At 40.7% G+C, this 26,514-nt stretch overlaps 1 protein-coding gene across 1 annotated transcript in view; it reads left to right on the plus strand.

The window, feature by feature from the left end:
• fam151a (family with sequence similarity 151 member A) overlaps positions 1-26,514 on the plus strand; it is a 62,396-nt gene that overhangs the window by 24,612 nt on the left and 11,270 nt on the right. The window contains exons 5-10 of the mRNA XM_034182693.1: positions 6,876-6,965; positions 19,315-19,391; positions 19,618-19,754; positions 21,784-21,951; positions 22,448-22,554; positions 24,893-25,072. Of these exons, the coding sequence (XP_034038584.1) occupies positions 6,876-6,965; positions 19,315-19,391; positions 19,618-19,754; positions 21,784-21,951; positions 22,448-22,554; positions 24,893-25,072 (759 nt within the window). The remainder of the gene's footprint in view (positions 1-6,875; positions 6,966-19,314; positions 19,392-19,617; positions 19,755-21,783; positions 21,952-22,447; positions 22,555-24,892; positions 25,073-26,514) is intronic.

The raw sequence follows: 26,514 nt of genomic DNA on the forward strand, positions 1-26,514 counted from the left end.
AGGGCTGGATCAGGTGACCCTGAACCATCCCTTAGTTATGCTGCTATAGACGTAGACTGCTGGGGGGTTCCCATGATGCACTGTTTCTTTCTCTTTTGCTCTGTATGCACCACTCTGCATTTAATCATTAGTGATCGATCTCTGCTCCCCTCCACAGCATGTCTTTTTCCTGGTTCTCTCCCTCAGCCCCAACCAGTCCCAGCATAAGACTGCCCCTCCCTGAGCCTGGTTCTGCTGTAGGTTTCTTCCTGTTAAAAGGGAGTTTTTCCTTCCCACTGTAGCCAAGTGCTTGCTCACAGGGGGTCGTTTTGACCGTTGGGGTTTTACATAATTATTGTATGGCCTTGCCTTACAATATAAGGCGCCTTGGGGCAACTGTTTGTTGTGATTTGGCGCTATATATAAAAAAAAAAAATTGATTGAAAAAAAATTGAATTGATTGATTTTCAGTCTGCTGCTAAGAAAGCTAGAGCTAAGCATTATTCTGTTATCACAGGAAAACACTCCCACTGGCCAAAAATTTTGTTTAATTGCATCAATTCCATTGTTAACCCCCAGGGGTCCCCAGAGGTCAAGGCATCCACTGGGGTCCCCAGAGGTCAAGGCATCCACTGACCTCTGCGACAAATTTCTAAAGTTTTTCATTGAGATAATTAACCACATTAGGGCACAGTTTTCTCCTGTTGTATCTTATACCCTCCCACACTTCTTCAGTGCCACAGCTACCTTTGACCACTTTGAAGCAGTTTCATACACTGAATTGTGGGATATTGTTAAACACATGAAAACTTTAACAGCTCCTCATGACCCTATCCCTTCCTGAATGATCAAAGATGCATTTGATGTCATTGGTCCGGGCATTCAAATCATCTTGAATTTCTGCCTTGCTAATGCTTTTGTTCCCACTTGTTTTAAGCATGCGGTAGTTCAGCCTCTGCTTAAAAAACATAACCTTGACCCAAAATGTTTAAAAAAAAATTAGGCCCATTTCCAAACTACCATTCATTTCCACAATTATGGAAAAAGTTGTGTTAACACAGCTGCTTTCCTTTCTCAATTCAGTAGAGATCCTGGAGCCATTTCAATCTGGCTTAAGGCCCGCCATAGCACTGAGACAGCCTTGATAAAGTAACAAATGACTTGCTGCTCACTCTCAACTCTGGTGACAATGCTATCCTTATCCTGTTGGATTTGAGTGCAGCATTTGACACTGTAGACCACACAATTTTGCTGACCCCGGCTTGAACAGTGGATTGGGATTAAGGGTTCTGCACTAAAATGGTTCCACTCATACCTCCAGCAAAGAACCTTTTCTGTGTCTATAGGCCAGTACTCCTCACCCCCTGCCCCTGTGTCTTATGGGTCCCTCAGGGGTCCATCCTGGGTCCTGTTCTTTTCTGTTTATATATGCTTCCATTGGGTAACATAATCAGAAAATTTAATATTTCATTTCACTTTTATGCCGACGATTCTCAGTTGTATCTTCCTCTCAAATCTGGAAATTCCCTGCAGCCTCTCCTGGATTGCCTGAAAGAAATTAAAATCTGGATGGCCAATAACTTCCTCCAGTTAAATGAGGATAAAACTGAGGTTATAATTTTTGGCCCCCCAAAATCCATTAACTCCATCTCCAGGAATGTTGGCTCCCTCACTTCATTTGTCAAAACCTATGCAAGAAACCTGGGTGTAATTCTAGACTCTCAACTCAATCTTGACAAACAGATCTCTTCTGTTGTTAAAACTAGTTTCTATCAATTAAGAATCATTGCAAAACTCAAATCTGTTCTGTGTTACAGTGACCTGGAAAAAGTTATCCATGCTTTTATAACTTCACATCTAGACTACTATAACTCCCTTTACTTTGGTCTCCCTCAAAAACTGGTGTCACAGCTTCAAATGGTCCAAAATGCTGCTACTAGGTTGCTTACTAACAGAAAAAAACATGAACATATCTCACCTGTCCTAGCCACATTACACTGGCTTCCTGTCCAGTACAGGATCCAATTTAAATTACTGTTAATGGTTTTTAAAGCTCTTCATGACCTGGCCCCTAACTACATAGCTACTGTCATTCATTCCGCTGTTGCTCCCAGGTCTCTGAGATCTTCCAGTAAAGGTCTCCTTCATGTCCCCCGAACTCGCCTCAAGTTAAAAGGGGACAGAGCTTTTGCAGTCGCTGGTCCCAGACTGTGGAACCATCTGCCTCCTGATATCAGAGATCCCCCTTCTATTACTGTTTTTAAATCCAAGCTCAAGACACACCTTTTTACACTAGCATTCCCTACTAATTAACCGCTAACTGGTTATGCCATGTCTTGTCATGTTAATGATTGTTGTGTTTGTATCTTGCTGCTGATGTTGTATTCAGTTGTTTTGTTCTTTGTATATTTCCTGCCAATATATTTACTTATTTATTTTTAACTATGTACAGCACTTTGGTCAGTGTAAACTGTGTTTAAATGTGCTTTAGAAATAAATTTTACTTACTTACTTACTTACCACACCACTCATCACATCTGTACAGTTATAGGCTTCTGTAGCTATTACTGGAGAAACTCTGCATAGTGTAACTCTTGTCTGTTGCATCAGCCGTTATATAGCTTCATGTTGGAGCGGAATCAATCAATTCAATCAATCAATTTTTTTATATAGCGCCAAATCACAACAAACAGTTGCCCCAAGGCACTTTATATTGTAAGGCAAGGCCATACAATAATTATGTAAAACCCCAACGGTCAAAACGACCCCCTGTGAGCAAGCACTTGGCTACAGTGGGAAGGAAAAACTCCCTTTTAACAGGAAGAAACCTCCAGCAGAACCAGGCTCAGGGAGGGGCAGTCTTCTGCTGGGACTGGTTGGGGCTGAGGGAGAGAACCAGGAAAAAGACATGCTGTGGAGGGGAGCAGAGATCGATCACTAATGATTAAATGCAGAGTGGTGCATACAGAGCAAAAGGAGAAAGAAACAGTGCATCATGGGAACCCCCCAGCAGTCTACGTCTATAGCAGTATAACTAAGGGATGGTTCAGGGTCACCAACTCCCAATGCGGATCGGGCTGTATCCGCTGTGGTGACCCCGAACAAAAACTGGGAGCAGCCGAATGAACAACAACCAGGGATCTCCATGGGCTCTTTTATGGTGGAAGTCCTCCGCAGTTAAATCCTCTTTCTCCACAGTAAAATTGCTTGCTGTCAATAAAATCTGTCTACAAGTACATTGTGGGTATTTTGTACAAACTCAATATATTTCCCATGAATATAGTGTCACACAGCTGTTCTATTTTTACAGAAACAAGAACTCAGAGTAACACATCACAGCTCTTAACAATCTTTGGCCCTACCATCTGAGACTGCTCTGCCCTAAGATTGGATATTGGAAAACCATGTGACGGTGAACCAATTCCAATTGGATGCTCACATTTGCGCACGTCATCACACAGCTTCTATGAGGAGTACAAAGATGGTGGATGGCTGGCCGAAAGTCCGCGGAGTTAAGAAAAACAACAGTAAAAAAATTAATTTACAAAAGAAAACTGAATATCCGTAAGACTTTATTTGTATATCCCTATGACTCTGAAACTCGGAAAAAACCCGTATAATTTACGGACAATCCGTATAGGTTGACATGTATGGCTTCCATCCCACACAGCTGACTTTATTTTCTCAAATTTTTCTTGTTTGGATCTGAAGGGAATCTGTACATCTTGAAGCCCTTGTGACAATTTGTGCATCCAAATGCACAGTAACCCAGCATTTCAGCAAATAAATAAAAAATAGCTTGATTTACATGCAGACACATTAACAGCAAATAATGCTTCCATCCACTGACTTGTCTGAAGAAAGCTGGCAATAAAACTGATTATTTACAGGTATTATACCAAAGGGTTCTATTACTTATGCAACCCATTATCTTGGCTTTTAATTAATTTATGTCAGGTTGTAGAGATTTACTTTTAGTTTGAGTTCAAGGAAGATCATTTTAGAAATTTTTATATTGAGAAGCCTGGTTTATTTTTTGTATTTGAAATGTCATAAACAAATTAAAATGTGTGAAATACCAAGGGGCTGAATACATACTTTTGCAAGCCACTGTATGAAGTGGAATAACCAGATGAAGTACATGTGACAGAAAGGACTGAACATAATCGACCAGCACACAACAGTGAGGAGGGAGAGGCTCAAATAACTCAACTAATGAACAACAGGTATAACAAAAGGGCAAATGGAAAAGCCGGGACACGAGACGAAAATAAAGGAATACACAGAGATACCAAAATAAACAGACAACCCGAGGTGAGTGGAACCAAATCATGAAATAATTTGGTTTCATGCATATGATCACCAATGGTATGCCAGATATGCATCCATTTACTTGGCAGACATGATTCAACTTCCAGAAACACACCCTGCCATCTATGCATACATGATGGATGGTCAATTTTCGGTTCAACGCTCATGTCAGAACTTCTCTCGTGTTCCCTGTGATTACACTCTAGAGCAGACTCTCAACAAAGATTCAAAGATATGTGATGGAATCATTGGTTTCTCAACCAATGAAAAAGGCCAGACAGACATGAGCCCCAACAGCTGCAGATACATCTGCCATGGCCAGATTTGTGGAAGCTAAGTGTCAGAAGCACAAAGAGGCTGGACTGGCCAGGATCAAGCATGATGAAGATGTCGTGAGGAGAGAAATGCCTGTAATTGAGGGTATGAGAAATCTGAACACAGTGAGAGATGACATCCTCAGTGCTTATGAAACTGGACAAGAAATCAATCAATCAATCAATTTTTTTATATAGCGCCAAATCACAACAAACAGTTGCCCCAAGGCGCTTTATATTGTAAGGCAAGGCCATACAATAATTATGTAAAACCCCAACGGTCAAAACGACCCCCTGTGAGCAAGCACTTGGCTACAGTGGGAAGGAAAAACTCCCTTTTAACAGGAAGAAACCTCCAGCAGAACCAGGCTCAGGGAGGGGCAGTCTTCTGCTGGGACTGGTTGGGGCTGAGGGAGAGAACCAGGAAAAAGACATGCTGTGGAGGGGAGCAGAGATCGATCACTAATGATTAAATGCAGAGTGGTGCATACAGAGCAAAAAGAGAAAGAAACAGTGCATCATGGGAACCCCCCAGCAGTCTACATCTATAGCAGCATAACTAAGGGATGGTTCAGGGTCACCTGATCCAGCCCTAACTATAAGCTTTAGCAAAAAGGAAAGTTTTAAGCCTAATCTTAAAAGTAGAGAGGGTGTCTGTCTCCCTGATCTGAATTGGGAGCTGGTTCCACAGGAGAGGAGCCTGAAAGCTGAAGGCTCTGCCTCCCATTCTACTCTTACAAACCCTAGGAACTACAAGTAAGCCTGCAGTCTGAGAGCGAGGCGCTCTATTGGGGTGATATGGTACTACGAGGTCCCTAAGATAAGATGGGACCTGATTATTCAAAACCTTATAAGTAAGAAGAAGAATTTTAAATTCTATTCTAGAATTAACAGGAAGCCAATGAAGAGAGGCCAATATGGGTGAGATATGCTCTCTCCTTCTAGTCCCCGTCAGTACTCTAGCTGCAGCATTTTGAATTAACTGAAGGCTTTTTAGGGAACTTTTAGGACAACCTGATAATAATGAATTACAATAGTCCAGCCTAGAGGAAATAAATGCATGAATTAGTTTTTCAGCATCACTCTGAGACAAGACCTTTCTGATTTTAGAGATATTGCGTAAATGCAAAAAAGCAGTCCTACATATTTGTTTAATATGCGCTTTGAATGACATATCCTGATCAAAAATGACTCCAAGATTTCTCACAGTGTTACTAGAGGTCAGGGTAATGCCATCCAGAGTAAGGATCTGGTTAGACACCATGTTTCTAAGATTTGTGGGGCCAAGTACAATAACTTCAGTTTTATCTGAGTTTAAAAGCAGGAAATTAGAGGTCATCCATGTCTTTATGTCTGTAAGACAATCCTGCAGTCAAAAGCAGCACTGAGGTCTAACAGAACAAGCACAGAGATGAGTCCACTGTCCGAGGCCATAAGAAGATCATTTGTAACCTTCACTAATGCTGTTTCTGTACTATGATGAATTCTAAAACCTGACTGAAACTCTTCAGTCAGACCATTCCTCTGCAGATGATCAGTTAGCTGTTTTACAACTACCCTTTCAAGAATTTTTGAGAGAAAAGGAAGGTTGGAGATTGGCCTATAATTAGCTAAGATAGCTGGGTCAAGTGATGGCTTTTTAAGTAATGGTTTAATTACTGCCACCTTAAAAGCCTGTGGTACATAGCCAACTAACAAAGATAGATTGATCATATTTAAGATCGAAGCATTAAATAATGGTAGGGCTTCCTTGAGCAGCCTGGTAGGAATGGGGTCTAATAAACATGTTGATGGTTTGGATGAAGTAACTAATGAAAATAACTCAGACAGAATAATCGGAGAGAAAGAGTCTAACCAAATACCGGCATCACTGAAAGCAGCCAAAGAGAACGATACGTCTTTGGGATGGTTATGAGTAATTTTTTCTCTAATAGTTCAAATTTTGTTAGCAAAGAAAGTTATGAAGTCATTACTAGTTAAAGGATTTTCTTAAAAAGTTGTAAAATTTCAGCCTCAGTTTGCTGGAAGGCACACAAGACTTGAGCGTAAATTTGATTTCTTTTCTTGTATTAAATCCTTGTTTATGTCACTCCACCATGACACTCTGGATCGTGTCAATTGCACTACAAATTTAACTGATGCTTGTAAAGCTGACCTGTTTGTTTGTTTGTTTGCTATTGTGATGACTAATATGTACAGAACCATTGTTATTGATCTCTGATATATTATTAACTTAATGAATTGTCATGAACATTTCTGTCTTTGTGTCAGGTCATCTATCTTCCTCCACCGTTGACTGAAACCTACACCAGATCTATGGTGGTAGACATGTATGACATGATTAAGGATGTCAGACAGAGGGTATGTCTACTGAGTGTTTTTCATTCATTTTCTATACCTGCTTACTCCAATTAAGGGTCGGCAGGGGGTAGCTGGAACCTATCCAAGCAGTCACAGAGCATGAGGTGGGGTACATCCTGGACGGGATGCCAGTCTGTGGAAGGGCCACATACAGACCAAGATTTTGGAAGATTTTTTTACACATTCACACCCACGCGCACATAAGTTTTCAATTCAACTGACATGCATGTCTTTGGGTGTGATAGGAAGCCAGAGCACTAAGAGGGAACCCACGCAAACATGGGGAGAACATGCAAACTCCATACAGAAAGCCCACAGGTGGGAAGTGATCCCTTGACCCTCTCACTGTGAGGCAACAGTGTTAAGGGCCCCTTCACATATAGCATGAATGAGGCCGAATGGCGCATGAAGGAGGAATCGTCTGCCATTTGTGAACAATTGGAGCCACCTCAAATGCCTTGTACAGCAGTCACCACAACCATTCGTGCAATGCACATGCACTCCACATTTGCATGCCACTTGTGGTAGAAACCCATCTGAATGGCAGGCAAGATGAGGTTGCACTGCTATCTTATCATGTTTGCAGCATTCGAACGGCATGTCAAATGCAGATCAGACATATGGTGCCGCGCTGGAGGAGCTGCACGATTTCATCGGCCATGTTGAACCGTGGCCGAATGATGTGATCGAGGCAGCCTTCACAGCAGCAGCTGAAAGGCGTTGAATCCTGTACGATGGCCATTCGACCCACTCTTGGCCGGAGTTGGTCAAATTCCAGCTGGCACACACGAACATCCAACACCTCTCGCTGGGCACTTAGAAAAGGCGGGGCTACTCACACTCCCGGCACGATAGTGGAGTGCAGATGACTACATTCAAGCTATCTGTGAAAAATGTCTAAGTGCCACACGAGTGTGCTGGTAACAAGCAACACACATGGGTGTTACTGTGCCGAGCTCCCCCTGCCCACACACACACACACACACACACACACACAAATGGCATGTAAGAGTGCGGTGTGTCCCCCCAACACAAATGGCTGTGGAGTGTGTCGTTCCCCCCCACCCACACCTTGATCAAACATTGTCAGGTGTGGCTGAGGGTCCTGGAGTGCGATTGCTTTCCAGCACAGTATGCAGCTGGACAGCTGACCGCCGTGTAAAACAACTCAGCTGCAGACAGCATCACATGCCATGAACAACATGACAACACTCAAGCAATGCCTATGTGTGGGCGTCCACTCATGCTCTCGTGGCACACTGATAATTACATACAAACACGATTACATGAGGACGGGCCAGTGTCTGAGCGTGTATTGTAGTTGTAGTTTACATGACAGACAGAAAGACTGGAAATTAAATAAAACAAATAAGGGTAAAGGAGTGAACTCATTCAGTGCATGTCAGCTGACCACAGACTGACTGTCAGTTGGACCCGACCATGCATGCAAGGTGTTAAATTAAAAACACAGACATCAGACAGATGCAGGACAAAAAGTAATAATACATACAATGATAACTACATGCATAAAATAAAAATCACAGAACAGTGAGGTGACAAGGTCCGCAGACAAAGGTGGGCGTGTCCCTGTGTCCTGCAGCTGTTCAGATATCTGTGCTCACAAGTCACAGCTGGAGAACACCTATCATGGCATGCAGAATATGACCTTGCATAATTTCACCGTGAGGTGCAGATGTCAGCATTCTGTCCTCACGTGGAAATAAATTAAAACACATATCGCCTCAGCTGACCACCGCATCAGCACAACAAATGGTTGGTGAATATTGTGCCATGCAGAAAATCACCTAATGGGACACCACTGCGAGGCATGTGTATCTGAGGGATTTTCCAACATTGTAATAATTAAAACACGTATCACATTTGCAATGCGATAACCAGAAGATCACTGCGCACTGGACATGCCATGCCGGCTGATGTCTTCATGATATGAGAGCTGGCTCTTCATGAGACAAGAGCCTGGCTGATGTCTTCATGAGACGAGCGCATCAGGTAGGTAATTCATGTAAAACATAAAAGTCTGCTCTGTATAACAGGAATTATTATCAATCGTGGTGTTTTTTTGTTTGTTTGTTTTGGTGTGGGTTTTTTTTTTTTTTTTTTACAGAGAGAACAGATTCATCACCAGTAACATAACTGTCTTACATTTCAACCGTACATTCATTGTTGCTATAATGTTCTGAATCTGCGCTCTGATTATTTTGTGTTACACATTTGTGTTCATTATGTACATATGTCCAGCATTTAATTGCTGCTCCGCTGCTGTGTGGCGTGACTTTCCACATGCGCGCACTGTGTTCGTGTGTGCGCACGAGCATGCCTAAACCGTCGCTGCGTAGTCTTTCCTGTCTGACTGTGTGTCCCTCCCGACAGCAGTGGTATGTTTGTGCGGTTCCCCATTGTCGTTTTTTGTTCGGGATTTTGGCCGTTTCTGCTTCTTTCGCCCAACTTTCATGTTATGTGTGAAGGGGGCCCTAACCACTAAGTCACAGCGTGCTGCCCCTCAAGGTTTTATGGCACACAACTACAGAATTGAGTCACATTTTGAGTTACATTTAATTATTTTATGTGCATTTGTTGTGATATATTGGCATGATTTTAATGTGAACTAACAGAACAGAGATGTAGTAGATATAAGTTGAAACAATATTTAATTAAATTTAATTCCGTTATGATTGATATTAATCCGCCTTTGATCTGAAAGACATATGTTTCTGGACATGATTGATTAAACATCTGTCATCAACTGGACACAGACAACACAACCAGCATAATATTTACAGATTTATTTATAGATGTACAAGTGCAAAACACAGGTGACTGAGAATACGGATAATGATTAATAATTTTATTACTGAGACAATATGTTGATGAGACATGACGATCAAGGAAAACGGCACTAAACACAAAAATTAATAGATTAAGCCTGGTTGGAATTATTTTGGGGTTCACAAATTATTGTTATTATTACTGTTATTACAATTATATTAAAAATTATATTAAAATTATTAAAATTTGTGAGCCACTTTGTATCACTGATAACAATGACAGTTGTTGAACAGTTGAAGGTTCACTTATCTGGGTCCATTTTAGGGATGTCCTGATCCAGATTTTTTTGGCTTCCGATCTGATCCGATATTTTAAATGATTAGTCTTGCCGATACGGATCTGACACCTATTTTGAAAGCATTAAAAAAAAAACAGAACCATTATTACTTCACAGTTTTTATTTGCTTGAACATGACCAACAATATTGCTTGGCTTTTGTAACAAACAGCTTCTGAGTTATTTTGCTTATATCAAGTACATCAGGGCCTGCACAAGTTCAAGACTTGGAAGAAATTATGAGTATTTTAAATTTTGAGAACATTAATTGTGTGGATCTCAAAACTAGAGCTACAATTTACCAGAAGGTACATCTAAGATGCTAGCCTAAATATGATGTTTTGGTACACTTGTTGGGTCAGAGGCACTTCCTCATTTCCAAAATGCAGCAAGTACCCCGCCCCCCACCCCTGCCCAAAAAGTACTAAATTTACTCATATTTGAAGTCAGTCTGGGTAAATTGTCGTTCCTTTGCTGATGTGTTATTTAATGTGGGTTATATACCTCTAAAATGTTATATACCTCTAATGTGGGTTAGTATCCTCTAAAATGTTATATACCTCTAATGTGGGTTATATACCTCTAAAATGTTATATACCTCTAATGTGGTTTTATACCTCTAAAATGTTATATACCTCTAATGTGGGTTATATACCTCTAAAATGTTATATACCTCTAATGTGGGTTATATACCTCTAAAATGTTATATACCTCTAATGTGGGTTATATACCTCTAAAATGTTATATACCTCTAATGTGGGTTTTATACCTCTAAAATGTTATTGGCAAGCCCTACTTTACCAATTTTGAGTGGTTTAGATTTATTGACAGCAAGAATAACTGAGAAAAAATGACTTGCATTGTAATATTTAATATCAAATTTTTCTGCATGTTTCTGTCAAAGTCTAAGTTAATAAATAAATTATCTTGAAAAGGTTATTAATAATGATAAAAGGTTAAAACATTAAAATTTCATCATGGATATAGCGTTTGCTCTCAACTTCAAAAATGACACACGGTACCTTTTAATCCAGTGAGGAAGAGAGGCCTGTGTCTCACAATTTAACACTGTGACACTGACTGTGAATGTAAATTTACACGCAGTAGCTGAGTGTTTCTGTCATATTGACAGTTTTGCTTTTCCAACATTTTTAAGTGGGACTGCATAACTTTTCGTTAACAGAATAAATTAAATCTAAATATAAAAAACAATATTTGAACAACAGCTTAAGGCAGTTGAAATGAAATCTGAATTTTTTTTTTTTTTTAAGTTTCTATAAATGATTGTGGGATCATTTGGAAACAGTAAACAGTTTGTACAGTTGCTCTTTTCATGTGAAAATGAGTGAAGCTCCCCCCTCCTAGAGTGCCTTGATTGGAGTGTGGCTTCAACTCAGAACATGGTGCCATTTTGGGTTAAACTGAGCTGAACTAATGAATGAACCTTTAATGTTTTCAACATTTTTTAAATCATTTAACCACATACAGCAACACATCCAGGTCCAGGTGCTATCACAATAAATATAAAAATAGTTAAGCTATCAAATTTACATAAATTTACAATTTATGATGATTTATTTAATGAATTTAAAGCCTGATTTATGCAGCTGCTGCTCTTTAACTGTGTCATGTAGTGACGTGCGTGACAGATTTAAAGTTCTCTGTCTCTGGATTATGCTTTATTATGGACTAATTTGACCCTCAACAACTTTTCTACCGACAATCATCACCTCCAAATCAAAGGTAAGCTGTACATTTTCCTCTTTTACTGACTTTGTGCTGATGTGTGGACTTTTCTGGTCCATTTATCAGCGTGCGCGCTATATAATATGATAGGAGATGAAGGATTAAAAGCAGAAAAGTGTCAAATCACAGCCTTTTGTGTCTGATTTAACAGGTGCATGTCAGGCTTCAGGTCCCAGTCTGAACACGGTTTGAAAAAATAAACGGTCACACTTTTAGTCACAAATATGACTCTGATCCCACTTTCCTCAAATTGGTGAGTGTCAGAGCGCTGAACTTTAATTTGTACCTCTGCATGTCCAGACTGCTTGGGGTTTTTAATGGTAATATATTGATATCAGACGGGACATTTATCCCATGCAGGCCATATGTATGCAACAGATTAGTTAAGTCGGGAGGCGCCGAACATCTACGTGAATCCTGAATCGGGATGTGTGCCTCATTAATGACAGGGTCAAAATATCCTCTGAAATTTTTTTTTTATGGCCAATGTATTTGATCCATTATCAAAATGTAATCTGCGTGCACACTGTAAAAACTATTAAGATATGATGAGAGACGAGGGAGTGAAGTGTCAAATCACGGTTTTTTTGCGCTGTCCGATTTAACAGGTGCACGTCAAGTCTGAGCACGGTGTGAAAAAAAATAAACAGTCAGGCTTTTAATCATCGAAAAAAAACTCTGGTCCCACATGCAAGGGGTTTAGTGGAAATACATTGCGATTGGACAGGACATTTTATCCGATGTGAGCAAAATTCCGCTGTACAAAATCCATTATATGCTGTATTTATTACATGGAAAACAATACAAATAACTTTGGGACTTTTTTGTCTGGTGACTGCGAATATCTGGTTTATACAACAATGGTTTAAGTGAGTTTTAATATACATGGGACTGAACAATAAATTTACCTCTCAAAGCTTTGATGATGATGTCGGCTTCCCATACATGTCAACCCCTTTGAGGGTCCACCTGTGTAACCAAGTGAAAAAATCCATAAAATCAACACAAAATCCTTATAACCTCCTAAATTGCACCAAAATCAGTTTTATTACAGTACACACAACCGCATAGCGGTATCACGTAACTGGGGTTTTGTCCATATAGTATTAATAACGAACACCAGGTCTGCCATCAGATTTCAGAAGCTAAGCAAAGCAGGATCTGGTTAGTACTTGGATGGGAGACCTCTTTGGAACACCAGCGGCTGTGTGTGTTTCTCCAGGTAAAACTGGAGTTGCATCAGGAAGGGCATCCGGCGTAAAACTTGTGCCAACTCCCAATGCGGATCGGGCTGTATCCGCTGTGGTGACCCCGAACAAAAACTGGGAGCAGCCGAATGAACAACAACCAGGGATCTCCATGGGCTCTTTTATGGTGGAAGTCCTCCACAGTTAAATCCTCTTTCTCCACAGTAAAATTGCTTGCTGTCAATAAAATCTATGTCTACAAGTACATTGTGGGTATTTTGTACAAACTCAATATATTTCCCATGAATATAGTGTCACACAGCTGTTCTATTTTTACAGAAACAAGAACTCAGAGTAACACATCACTGCTCCTAACAATCTTTGGCCCTACCATCTGAGACTGCTCTGCCCTAAGATTGGATATTGGAAAACCATGTGACGGTGAACCAATTCCAATTGGATGCTCACATTTGCGCACGTCATCACACAGCTTCTATGAGGAGTACAAAGATGGTGGATGGCTGGCCGAAAGTCCGCGGAGTTAAGAAAAACAACAGTAAAAAAATTAATTTACAAAAGAAAACTCTGAATATCTGTAAGACTTTATCTGTATATCCCTATGACTCTGAAACTCGGAAAAAACCCGTATAATTTACGGACAATCCGTATAGGTTGACATGTATGGCTTCCATCCCACACAGCTGACTTTATTTTCCCAAATTTTTCTTGTTTGGATCTGAAGGGAATCTGTACATCTTGAAGCCCTTGTGACAATTTGTGCATCCAAATGCACAGTAACCCAGCATTTCAGCAAATAAATAAAAAATAGCTTGATTTACATGCAGACACATTAACAGCAAATAATGCTTTGAACCAAAAATGGCACCATAAGTCACGGGACTCTCTCTAATCAAGGCACTCTACCCCCTCCTCCTCTCCTCCCCCTCCACTCTCTGCCTCGCCCCTCCCCCTCCTCCTCTCCTCCCCCTCCACTCTCTGCCTCGCCCCTCCCCCTCCTCCTCTCCTCCCCCCTCCACTCTCTGCCTCGCCCCTCCCCTCCTCCTCTCCTCCCCCTCCACTCTCTGCCTCGCCCCTCCCCCTCCTCCTCTCCTCCCCCTCCACTCTCTGCCTCGCCCCTCCCCCTCATCCTCTCCTCTCTGCCGTGCCTTTCCCCTCCCTCAGTCAGACATGTTTTTCCTCCTTCTACTTGGGAGCTTTTTGAGAACATGAAGCCTTTCAACCAGTGGCATGCCATGGGGTTTCAGTCAGGGCTTTCAGTACATGTCAACTATCACCTATGTAAACAAAATGCAGGTTGTGCAGGACAACACAACAGCCGTGGTTCACACCATGTCACAGGGATCCAACAATATATATAGTACAACCCTAATTCCAATGAAGTTGGGACGTTGTGTAAAATGTAAATAAAAACAGAATAAAATGATTTGCAAATCCTCTTCAACCTATATTCAATTGAATACACCACAAAGACAAGATATTTAAAGTTCAAATTGATAAACTTTATTGTTTTTGTGTAAATATTTGCTCATTTTGAAATGGATGCCTGCAACACGTTTCAAAAAAGCTGGGACAGTGGCATGTTTACCACTATGTTACATCACCTTTCCTTCTAACAACACTCAGTAAGCGTTTAAAAGCATTTAAATAAGCTGCTTAAATGCGTTAAACCGCTCTGCATCCAAAACTCCAACAAACCTCTTTTTATTGTGATCTTCAAATTGGCGAAGCTGTTTGTAGTGTATCCGTGCATCACGCTTCCCATGGGGCATGCTCAGCGCACCTGCGGCTTGTGTGGTCTCCTCAAAATGTTGCTGAATTTTGCTTTCTCTCTCAGCACTTTGGCAAAATTCATCAATTTTGGCCAGACTGAATACATCCAAAGTTTTGTTTTGTAAAATGCCAAACAACACGTCAATGTCAAAAATCCCAATGAAGGCAAAAAGAAAAAACACTTTTTAACTGTGCCAAGTGTCCTGACGCACAATGACCTGTTTCCTGATCAAAATCCCCAGCGTGATCCAGGATGTGCTGAAAAAACATCTCTTATCGTGGACACACCAGCCTGCTGCTGAAGTTCCACCTCACATGTGGCAGTCGTCTTTAGCAAAACTCATCCAGTAGTTTAGTGTGTTTTGGAGAACGTGTAAAGAACGCTGACAATCCACCGAGATTTGCAAAAAAAATATTTAGCATATTACTCCACACAGATTTACCATAGAGTGCCATATTGTTTGTATTTCTTCATAACTGATGTAAATAAAGTCCAAGACATATTCAGTGACTTGGAAATCTTCATGTATCCATCCCCTGACTTGTCTGAAGAAAGCTGGCAATAAAACTGATTATTTACAGGTATTATACCAAAGGGTTCTATTACTTATGCAACCCATTATCTTGGCTTTTATATTTTTAATTAATTTATGTCAGGTTGTAGAGATTTACTTTTAGTTTGAGTTCAAGGAAGATCATTTTAGAAATTTTTATATTGAGAAGCCTGGTTTATTTTTTGTATTTGAAATGTCATAAACAAATTAAAATGTGTGAAATACCAAGGGGCTGAATACGTACTTTTGCAAGCCACTGTATGAAGTGGAATAACCAGATGAAGTACATGTGACAGAAAGGACTGAACATAATCGACCAGCACACAACAGTGAGGAGGGAGAGGCTCAAATAACTCAACTAATGAACAACAGGTGTAACAAAAGGGCGAATGGAAAAGCCGGGACACGAGACGAAAATAAAGGAATACACAGAGATACCAAAATAAACAGACAACCCGAGGTGAGTGGAACCAAATCATGACATAATTTGGTTTCATGCATATGATCACCAATGGTATGCCAGATATGCATCCATTTACTTGGCAGACATGATTCAACTTCCAGAAACACACCCTGCCATCTATGCATACATGATGGATGGTCAATTTTCGGTTCAACGCTCATGTCAGAACTTCTCTCGTGTTCCCTGTGATTACACTCTGGAGCAGACTCTCAACAAAGATTCAAAGATATGTGATGGAATCATTGGTTTCTCAACCAATGAAAAAGGCCAGACAGACATGAGCCCCAACAGCTGCAGATACATCTGCCATGGCCAGATTTGTGGAAGCTAAGTGTCAGAAGCACAAAGAGGCTGGACTGGCCAGGATCAAGCATGATGAAGATGTCGTGAGGAGAGAAATGCCTGTAATTGAGGGTATGAGAAATCTGAACACAGTGAGAGATGACATCCTCAGTGCTTATGAAACTGGACAAGAAATCAATCAATCAATCAATTTTTTTATATAGCGCCAAATCACAACAAACAGTTGCCCCAAGGCGCTTTATATTGTAAGGCAAGGCCATACAATAATTATGTAAAACCCCAACGGTCAAAACGACCCCCTGTGAGCAAGCACTTGGCTACAGTGGGAAGGAAAAACTCCCTTTTAACAGGAAGAAACCTCCAGCAGAACCAGGCTCAGGGAGGGGCAGTCTTCTGCTGGGACTGGTTGGGGCTGAGGGAGAGAACCAGGAAAAAGACATGCTGTGGAGGGGAGCAGAGATCGATCACTAATGATTAAATGCAGAGTGGTGCATACAGAGCAAAAAGAGAAAGAAACAGTGCATCATGGGAACCCCCCAGCAGTCTACGTCTATAGCAGCATAACTAAGGAATGGTTCAGGGTCGCCTGATCCAGCCCTAACTATAAGCTTTAGCAAAAAGGAAAGTTTTAAGCCTAATCTTAAAAGTAGAGAGGGTGTCTGTCTCCCTGATCTGAATTGGGAGCTGGTTCCACAGGAGAGGAGCCTGAAAGCTGAAGGCTCTGCCTCCCATTCTACTCTTACAAACCCTAGGAACTACAAGTAAGCCTGCAGTCTGAGAGCGAAGCGCTCTATTGGGGTGATATGGTACTACGAGGTCCCTAAGATAAGATGGGACCTGATTATTCAAAACCTTATAAGTAAGAAGAAGAATTTTAAATTCTATTCTAGAATTAACAGGAAGCCAATGAAGAGAGGCCAATATGGGTGAGATATGCTCTCTCCTTCTAGTCCCCGTCAGTACTCTAGCTGCAGCATTTTGAATTAACTGAAGGCTTTTAAGGGAACTTTTAGGACAACCTGATAATAATGAATTACAATAGTCCAGCCTAGAGGAAATAAATGCATGAATTAGTTTTTCAGCATCACTCTGAGACAAGACCTTTCTGATTTTAGAGATATTGCGGTAAATGCAAAAAAGCAGTCCTACATATTTGTTTAATATGCGCTTTGAATGACATATCCTGATCAAAAATGACTCCAAGATTTCTCACAGTATTACTAGAGGTCAGGGTAATGCCATCCACAGTAAGGATCTGGTTAGACACCATGTTTCTAAGATTTGTGGGGCCAAGTACAATAACTTCAGTTTTATCTGAGTTTAAAAGCAGGAAATTAGAGGTCATCCATGTCTTTATGTCTGTAAGACAATCCTGCAGTTTAGCTAATTGGTGTGTGTCCTCTGGCTTCATGGATAGATAAAGCTGGGTATCATCTGCGTAACAATGAAAATTTAAGCAATACCGTCTAATAATACTGCCTAAGGGAAGCATGTATAAAGTGAATAAAATTGGTCCTAGCACAGAACCTTGTGGAACTCCATAATTAACTTAGTCTGTGAAGAAGATTCCCCATTTACATGAACAAATTGTAATCTATTAGACAAATATGATTCAAACCACCGCAGCGCAGTGCCTTTAATACCTATGACATGCTCTAATCTCTGTAATAAAATTTTATGGTCAACAGTATCAAAAGCAGCACTGAGGTCTAACAGAACAAGCACAGAGATGAGTCCACTGTCCGAGGCCATAAGAAGATAATTTGTAACCTTCACTAATGCTGTTTCTGTACTATGATGAATTCTAAAACCTGACTGAAACTCTTCAAATAGACCATTCCTCTGCAGATGATAAGTTAGCTGTTTTACAACTACCCTTTCAAGAATTTTTGAGAGAAAAGGAAGGTTGGAGATTGGCCTATAATTAGCTAAGATAGCTGGGTCAAGTGATGGCTTTTTAAGTAATGGTTTAATTACTGCCACCTTAAAAGCCTGTGGTACATAGCCAACTAACAAAGATAGATTGATCATATTAAGATCGAAGCATTAAATAATGGTAGGGCTTCCTTGAGCAGCCTGGTAGGAATGGGGTCTAATAAACATGTTGATGGTTTGGATGAAGTAACTAATGAAAATAACTCAGACAGAACAATCGGAGAGAGAGAGTCTAACCAAATACAGGCATCACTGAAAGCAGCCAAAGATAACGATACGTCTTTGGGATGGTTATGAGTAATTTTTTTCTCTAATAGTTAAAATTTTGTTAGCAAAGAAAGTCATGAAGTCATTACTAGTTAAAGTTAATGGAATACTCAGCTCAATAGAGCTCTGGAGAAAGGAGTAAGGAATTCTTCAGGGAATGACTCATAGACAAGACACAGAAAATAGATACACCACTGAAGAAATTGTCATTGGATGAATGTTGGCTTGGATGAATGTAGGCTTTCCTGTTAGCTTTGCAAATGTTGTCTTCTTGCCCAAACTTTAGTCTGTTGTAACATCCTATTTCATGATGAAGTCCCTGCACAACAGGTGCCTTCTGAACAACATCAGCAGTAGCTGTCTGTTCGTTTTCTAATTTGTGGTAATGGCACTGACTGACAGACAGAATGCTCAGGAACGGTAGGATGCAAATGCACGGCTCCAGCAGACAGCTCTGATTTTTAGTAAGCTTTACTGAAGTGGATAGCAGTGGTCGGTACACAAGTAGGCATTCCAACAAAAGCAGCAGTGCAGAAATCATCAGGCTAAATGGCATGGTCAAGGCAACAGGGAGGAGGTCAGGTACCCACTATGAGGCAGGCAGGAACAAGAACGCAGATACAGAGCTGGAATGAAGGCGCAAGGCACGACAAACTGGCGAAGAACAAAACCACCCAGTGAGCTTATAAAACCCCAAGTGATAATCAGTAAATCAGGAACAGGTGTGCATGGAAAGCACCAGAAGCAGGGCATGGCCAGAGAGAGAGAGAGAAACACCCATCACCAAGAACCAAGAGAGAGACAAGAGAAACAGAGACAGACAGGCCCAAGCAGGAAAAATCCCAACAAGAGAATAAACAAACCAAAACCCCGATAATACAAAACTAACAAAACTCAAACTCTGACACCGATAACAGCTGACATTCAGTGGCGGCTGGAGAAATGTACTTCTGCAACATTCAGATGATGTGTCTCCTTAGGTGACGTTCCCAGTCCATGCGCTGTTGGTGAGAAGCAGCTGGCAACACCTCAGCTGGCTCCTTAGTCAGTCACCACGGTAACACATCTTCTACCTGTATTACTATAATGAGTGAAAATCACCTATGAGCAGAACTTCATTCTTTGGGCTTTTAAAATCAAACCTATAATTAGTTTCATGTAATAACTTTATTGTTCAACCTGTTTTACAAAACCATCATGTTTTTTGTCTGCTAAAGCTTTGAATTGTTGTAAATAGGACAAAAGAGAGCAGACTTTGTGACGTTTTGTGATTTTGTATCCAGGTTCAGTCTGACCTTGTGGCAGGGTTCAGTTCACCCAAGCATCAGTGACCTGCTGTTTGTCCGAGACAATACTCACCCTGCCAGAGTCTATTACGACATATATGAACCGACACTGTCAGCATTTAAGACTGCAGCAAGTAAGGAAACAGCTAGTTAACATACACCACCAGTGGATGGGTAGTTTAATATGTGGGGCAGAAAAGGGAGAGCTAATCTGTCAATTTATTTCTCCAAAGCTATTTGAAATATGCCAGTAATTATGCTAATTGAACAAAAAAGAATAGAAATGCCAGATAGGACATCATTCAAAACTGATCAATAAATTATAAGTTGATAGCAGCAATTTCTCTACAAACACAGTGAGGTACAAGATTCACAACACAAAATCCAGGGACATCATTCCTCAAACGTTCATACACACAGATTTGTGCTTACACCGTGCGTACAAACTTATACTAAGAAACTAGCACGTTGCCCGTGGAGATCCATGGGCTTTAGATTGGGTAGTGTTTATAAAATAAGTAGCTGACACTTTTCAAGGGTGGTAATAAATTAATCAATGAGTCAGGATGGCGTGTGAGTCCAGAATGTTTTTAGAATCTTATACCTCAACAATTTGTAGAAGAACCCTTTTATTTCTTGTTAATTATGTCATTTTTAATATTAATTTAGTGTCTTAATGTATTTATAAATTGTTTAGGTTGTTATCATATACACACTATTGTCATTATTATTATTATTATTATCGTTATTATTTTTATTTTGTTTTTACTTGTAGTTTGTCATTTTATTTTTAAATGGACCACAATGGAAATAAGTGTTTTCACTTTCTTGTGTCATCCATGTATTTTTAACATATTAACAATTATATGCACTTACACTCGCACTTTTAATATAAAGATGATTTACTGCCCCCTGTTGGAAAGGCGTGTGAGTACAAAATGTAATTAGCAACGTTAGCTAATATTCGTAGCTTCTCCAAAACTATTACTCCTAGTAGCGTTCCGTTTTGGCGCCGTTCATCCTTGACCCAAAAGGCATAACCATACCAAACAACAAATGTCAGCTGTGCTCTGTTTGTCCCTGATCGAAGTTGCACACATGCATGCACAGCTGTTTGTCCTTACCGCATGTTGGTGCTTCTAATTATACACACAAACAGGTTGGAGATCAAACACAATACATGTTTCACTCATGGTGTCAGCAACATGAGGCTGAACTCACTCATGGTAACGGCAACATAACTTAACTAAAGTGAGGGCCCCTTCACACATAGTGTGAAGTTTGGTCGAAGTGCGCATGAAGCAGGAATCGTGTGCAAAACATGTAAAATCGTCCTCGCCTCGAACACCTCGTACACCTGTTGCTACAACTATTTGCGCACACCAGCAGTTGAAAGACAGAGTGTGCACTGTGCGAACCCATCAGTCCCTCTCGCGGCAGGTGTCAGCCAAATTCCAGCTGACACACACAAACATCTAACACTGCTAATTTGCCAAAAATATCTGTCCTATCAACTTTCTGTTTTTTGCATAGTTCATCCTTGACCCAAAATACATAAGCATATGGCACACCTGTGAGGTGGGATGGATTATCTCAGCAAAGGAGAAGTGCTCACTATCACAGATTTAGACTGGTTTGTGAACAATATTTGAGGGAAATGGTGATATTGTGTATGTGGAAAACGTTTTAGATCTTTGAGTTCATCTCATACAAAATGGGAGCAAAACCAAAAGTGTTGCGTTTATATTTTTGTTGAGTATATTTGATTGGCTGCACACCTAATGATGATAAATGACAAATGATACACTGCTATTGTCTTTATAAAGATAAAATTTCTCCTAATGAAATTTGAGCAGCCAAAATAATACAGATCCATTTTTAATATAACAGGGCGATTCCACGTTCTACTACGAATGCCCACAATCCAAGATAGATACATTACCCATTGCAGACATCTTAAATTTGGTTTCAGATAGTCAGAATGACATTGTAGATATCTCAAACTGGAATATTGTGGATTACTAGATTATCAAATTATTCATTCATTTGCTATACCCCCAAGTGTCACAGGGGCTATCCCAGCAGACATAGGGCGTACAATCAATTTAGAGTCCCCAATTCACCTCAAAATTAATGAATGTGTTTATTTATGTTGTTTTACAGAGAAGCAAGGCCGTCTGAGGAGTTTCTATCCTGGGGGAGATCTGATGGACTTTTTCTATCCTTCTTATCAATCTGACAGCTTGCTGCCTGAGCACATAAACCAAAGCAGTCTGAGTGTCCAATGGTTCACTGTCACTGATCGAGCATCCACATTAGCTAAACTTTCAGGTAAGCAGATGTACGATTTGCCCCCGTTACAGAACCTGTCTACATATGTGCTCCAAACTGTGCATAAACTGCGTGAGAGAAACTCAAAATTCTAATCTTTGACACTAATGACCGTAACTTTTGCCAGTATGAACCCTTTAGGGGTTATTTTGGGTCAACCTCAAAATACTGTACCATGTTTGGTATAAATCAGCCAAAGGACCTGAGAGGAGGAGGCCAACAAACAGACAAACAGGTGGACAAATGCTGCTCAAATTGTAGTATGATATTTGCCAATAACGTCTTTGCAGTCAGATTGCAAAAGTAAATAAATAAATAAATAAATAAACAGCCGGTAAATATTACACAGAGTACAATTTAGTTTATCTTAACGTGAGGAGCAGTTCCATAAGTTCAACTTTTTTAATTGAACGTTGTGACTGTCAAATGAATTATCCACATTACGGACTCGTATTAATCCACTTCTGTCTTGCTTGTAACATTTGTGCATGTGCAGATAGTGCTGGTGGTATGTTGGTGGTTCGGGTGATTTCTGACCATCAGCAATTTGGAGTCCCTCTGATGGAAGCTTCTGGAAGGAGCCCAGAGCTGCTCACACTGCAGGTACATCAGCAAATCAAGTTAGCTGTATCAGTTTCATTATATTGCATTGCAAAAGTTCATCCCAAACCTCATCTACTTTCATTCAGGTTGAGCTTGAATTAGCCTGAAAGAGCAGGTATTTAACATAGGCTGTATGGCGATAGTTATTTCCAACAACATGGTGGCCCTTAAAAGAAATCACCACTCACTGTTGAGTTAAGGGCCTTTTAGACCATGCACATGGCACGCTCAAATTGCCAGGTCCACAGGCACAGAATGCACATAGAGGTGGGGTTTCTGTTTCTTTGCCTGAGGTTGAACAAGTCAGATAGTCGCTATGTTTGTGAAAACTTGTGTTTTCCAGAAAAAAGAATTAAATAAAAAGTGAAGCACTCAGTCTGCGAGTCATAACCACAAGATTAGCAGCAAAAAGCAGAAGAATGAGTGACGGACATCACCCTGCTGGGAGGAGCTTTTTTCAGCGACTGTTCATCAGTGAGACCGGGCAGAGACCCACAGCAGTCGGTCAGAGAGAGACAACAGCTGGTGTGATCGAGCAGACACACCAGCTTTGGATATAGTTTGAGCAACAGTTTTTTTTCTTCAAAATTCTACACACAATACCCCATAATAACAATGTGAACAAAGTTTTTCCTCTACCATACAGGCCTGATTGGTGGATTGCTGCAGAAATGGTTGTCCTTCTGGAAGGTTTTCCTCTCTCCACAGAGGAATGCATGAGGTGATCATCGGGTTCTTGGTCATCTCCCTGAGTAAGGTTCTTCTTCCCTGATCGCTTAGTTTAGACAGGCAACCAGCTCTAGGAAGAGTCCTGGTGGATCCAAACTTCTTCCATTTACTGATGATGGGGGCCACTGTGCTCATTGGGACCTTCAAAGCAGCAGAAATGTTTCTGTACCCTTCTCCAGATTTGTGCCTCAAGACAATCCTGTCTCAGAGGTCTACAGACAATTCCTTTGACTTCAAGCTCAAATCATGCCCAACCAACTGAACCAACCAACTGAATTTTCCCCAGGTGGACTCCAATTAAGTTGTAGAAACATCTCAAGGGTCATCAGTGGAAACAGGATGTAACTTAGCTCAATTTTGACCTTCATGATGAAGGCTGTGAATACTGTACATGTGATTTCTTAGTTTGTTTGTTTTTTAAATAAAGTTATAAAAATCTTAAAAAAAAAAACCTTTTTCACATTGTCATTATGGGGTACTGTGTAGAATGGGGTACTGTGTAGAATTTTAAGAGAAAAAATGAATTTCATACATTTTGGAAAAAGGCTGTAGCATAACAAAATGTGGAAAAAGTGAAGCGCTTGTAAACACGCGTGCTCAGTAGTGTGTAAATCTTGTATGACTGAGCGTCCACCTCGGCTGTCGGCATGTTCGTCCAAATCACGTACGAGGAGCAGTTCTTGCAGCTTATTCCACGGGGTGCTGTTCTACTACGATCACCCATGGTTTATAAAATCCAGACCTGGCAACCCACCCGAAAATGAAAGTAAAGAATGGTGCCCTCAGCCAGACGTTCCGCAGCCTACAGTGTGCACTTTGTTTCCAAAAGCTTGAAAAACATCGAGTTGGTGTTTTCTTTTCATGACAACTGGAGCAATACACTTTAATGTTTTTGATGAATGAATGGAAAGTTGCTTGTTCATAGAGGTCTGCAATCTGCCCGATGATTCTTCCTGATGGAAAACTCATTCTCTGTCTTTCCTCTCAAGCACAGCTATCATTTGTGTGAAGCAGAATCAACACATTTAATATAGTTTCACACAAGCATTTCTTACTGTTGTAATACTGAATAATTCCCACAAATAAAGCTGTGACAAAAATGTGCGCACAGTGCATACAGGATTACAACTACCTGCGTCAATCTCAATGTTGTCTACTAAATATTGTCTTATTGTTCTGATTGTCATATCTGGGACAAGTTTATGGGACTTTGTCCACCTTTTTTGAGGGGGGGCAAGTTCCAGTCATTTGTCACAGTATTATCCGTAGATTCAGTCATGTTCCTTTATCATTCTATATGTGCGACTCAGTGCGCATGTGCCAAACAATATAACAACGGTCTATTCAAACAATCCTCCAGAAAATAAAAAAAAAGTACAATTAAAGAATTCCAAAAAGTGTTTCAAGAGGTCAAAAAAGAAAGAAAAAAAGGAGGCAAAGCAGGAAAGCAAACAAGCCAGAGGCATGAAGACTCAACAAGTCACCAGAGATGATCTGAGTGGAAAGCCGAGATATAGATATGCATATAGTCCACGCGGTATAAGACGATGAGGTGAGCCACATAAAACTGTCACATATGATGGTCTGTGAATGTGTGTGTGGTGTGTAGGATGTCCTGCAGCTGCTTGGTGGGACGGCTCATTCTGCTTGGGGACTTTACTTGCGGGTTCAGACTCAGCAGGTCCTGGAATCTTCTCTCAAGCTGCTGCATTCAGCCTATACCCAAGAAAAGCTCTACAGGCCAGTTTGGATCAGTATGGACCATTTCCAGGGCAGCAACACCACAGAGGTAGCTGTCTGTCTGTGAATCTGTCTGTCTGACTGCAGAACCGCTTATGCTTTTCAAATGTTCATTTTGTCATGTTCGTTTACTGACCTGCTGTTTTTTTAGTTCATTTTGTTGTGTGTGTTTACCAACGTGCTGTTGGTTTTATCCCCACTGGCTGAAGGCCTGAAAGGGGATTATGTCATGGTGATTTCTGTCTGTCCGTCTGTCTAACTGCCCATCAGTCCAAAAAAGGTATAATCATTCTGAAATCAACTCCTCCCACACTTTCAGAAGGAATTTTGTGAAACTTTGTACAAGTCCTTGTTATAGGTTGGGTGTTCTGCTGTATCTGTTAGCTGTTTGAACTGAGCTGTTTGAGTTCTTTGAATTAACAGTCTTTTTCAAGACTTTTCTACTTTTTTACTTTTTTTTACTTTTTCACCGTGCTCCAACGCCTAAGGAAGACCTCTAACGGTCGAAGCATCGCGACGGAGCTCTTTTATCAGCTGGCCTTCATCAGCGTTGGCAGGCTAACTAGCTTGCTAACGCTTTCGTTTTTATTTTTGTTTTATTTTTTAGCACTGTTGTCGTGCTGCTCCACAGCTTGCCTAGTGGATTTTTATTTTATTTTGGCACTGTTGTCGTGTGTTACCTGTGCTGCTCCACAGCCTGTTCAGTGGATTTTTGTTTTGTTTTTTGGCACTGTTGTCGTGCGTTACCTGTGCTGCTCCACAGCCTGTCCAGTGGATTTTTATTTTATTTTTTGGCACTGTTGTCGTGCGTTACCTGTGCTGCTCCACAGCCTGTCCAGTGGATTTTGATTTTTATTTTATTTTAGCACTGTTGTCGTGTGTTACCTGTGCTTCTCCACAGCCTGTCCAGTGGATTTTTATTTTATTTTTTAGCACTGTTGTCGTGCGTTACCTGTGCTGCTCCACAGCCTGTCCAGTGGATTTTGATTTTTATTTTATTTTTTTTAGCACTGTTGTCGTGTGTTACCTGTGCTGCTCCACAGCCTGTCTAGTGGATTTTTATTTTATTTTTTACCACTGTTGTCGTGTGTTACCTGTGCTGCTCCGCAGCCTGTCCAGTGGATTTTTATTTTATTATTATTTTTTATTTTTTATTTTTTTAGCACTGTTGTCGTGTGTTACCTGTGCTGCTCCACAGCCTGTCCAGTGGATTTTTATTTTATTTTTTACCACTGTTGTCGTGCGTTACCTGTGCTGCTCCACAGCCTGTCCAGTGGATTTTGATTTTGATTTTATTTTTTTTTGGCGCTGTTGTCGTGCGTTACCTGTGCTGCTCCACAGCCTGTCCAGTGGATTTTTATTTAGCGCTGTTGTCGTGCGTTACCTGTGCTGCTCCACAGCCTGTCTAGTGGATTTTATTTGTTTTAGCACTGTTGTCGTGCGTTGCCTGTGCTGCTCCACAGCCTGTCCAGTGGATTTTTATTTTTATTT

The sequence above is a fragment of the Thalassophryne amazonica genome, chromosome 12 (assembly GCF_902500255.1).
Source record: "Thalassophryne amazonica chromosome 12, fThaAma1.1, whole genome shotgun sequence".
Taxonomy (NCBI): Eukaryota; Metazoa; Chordata; class Actinopteri; order Batrachoidiformes; family Batrachoididae; genus Thalassophryne; species Thalassophryne amazonica.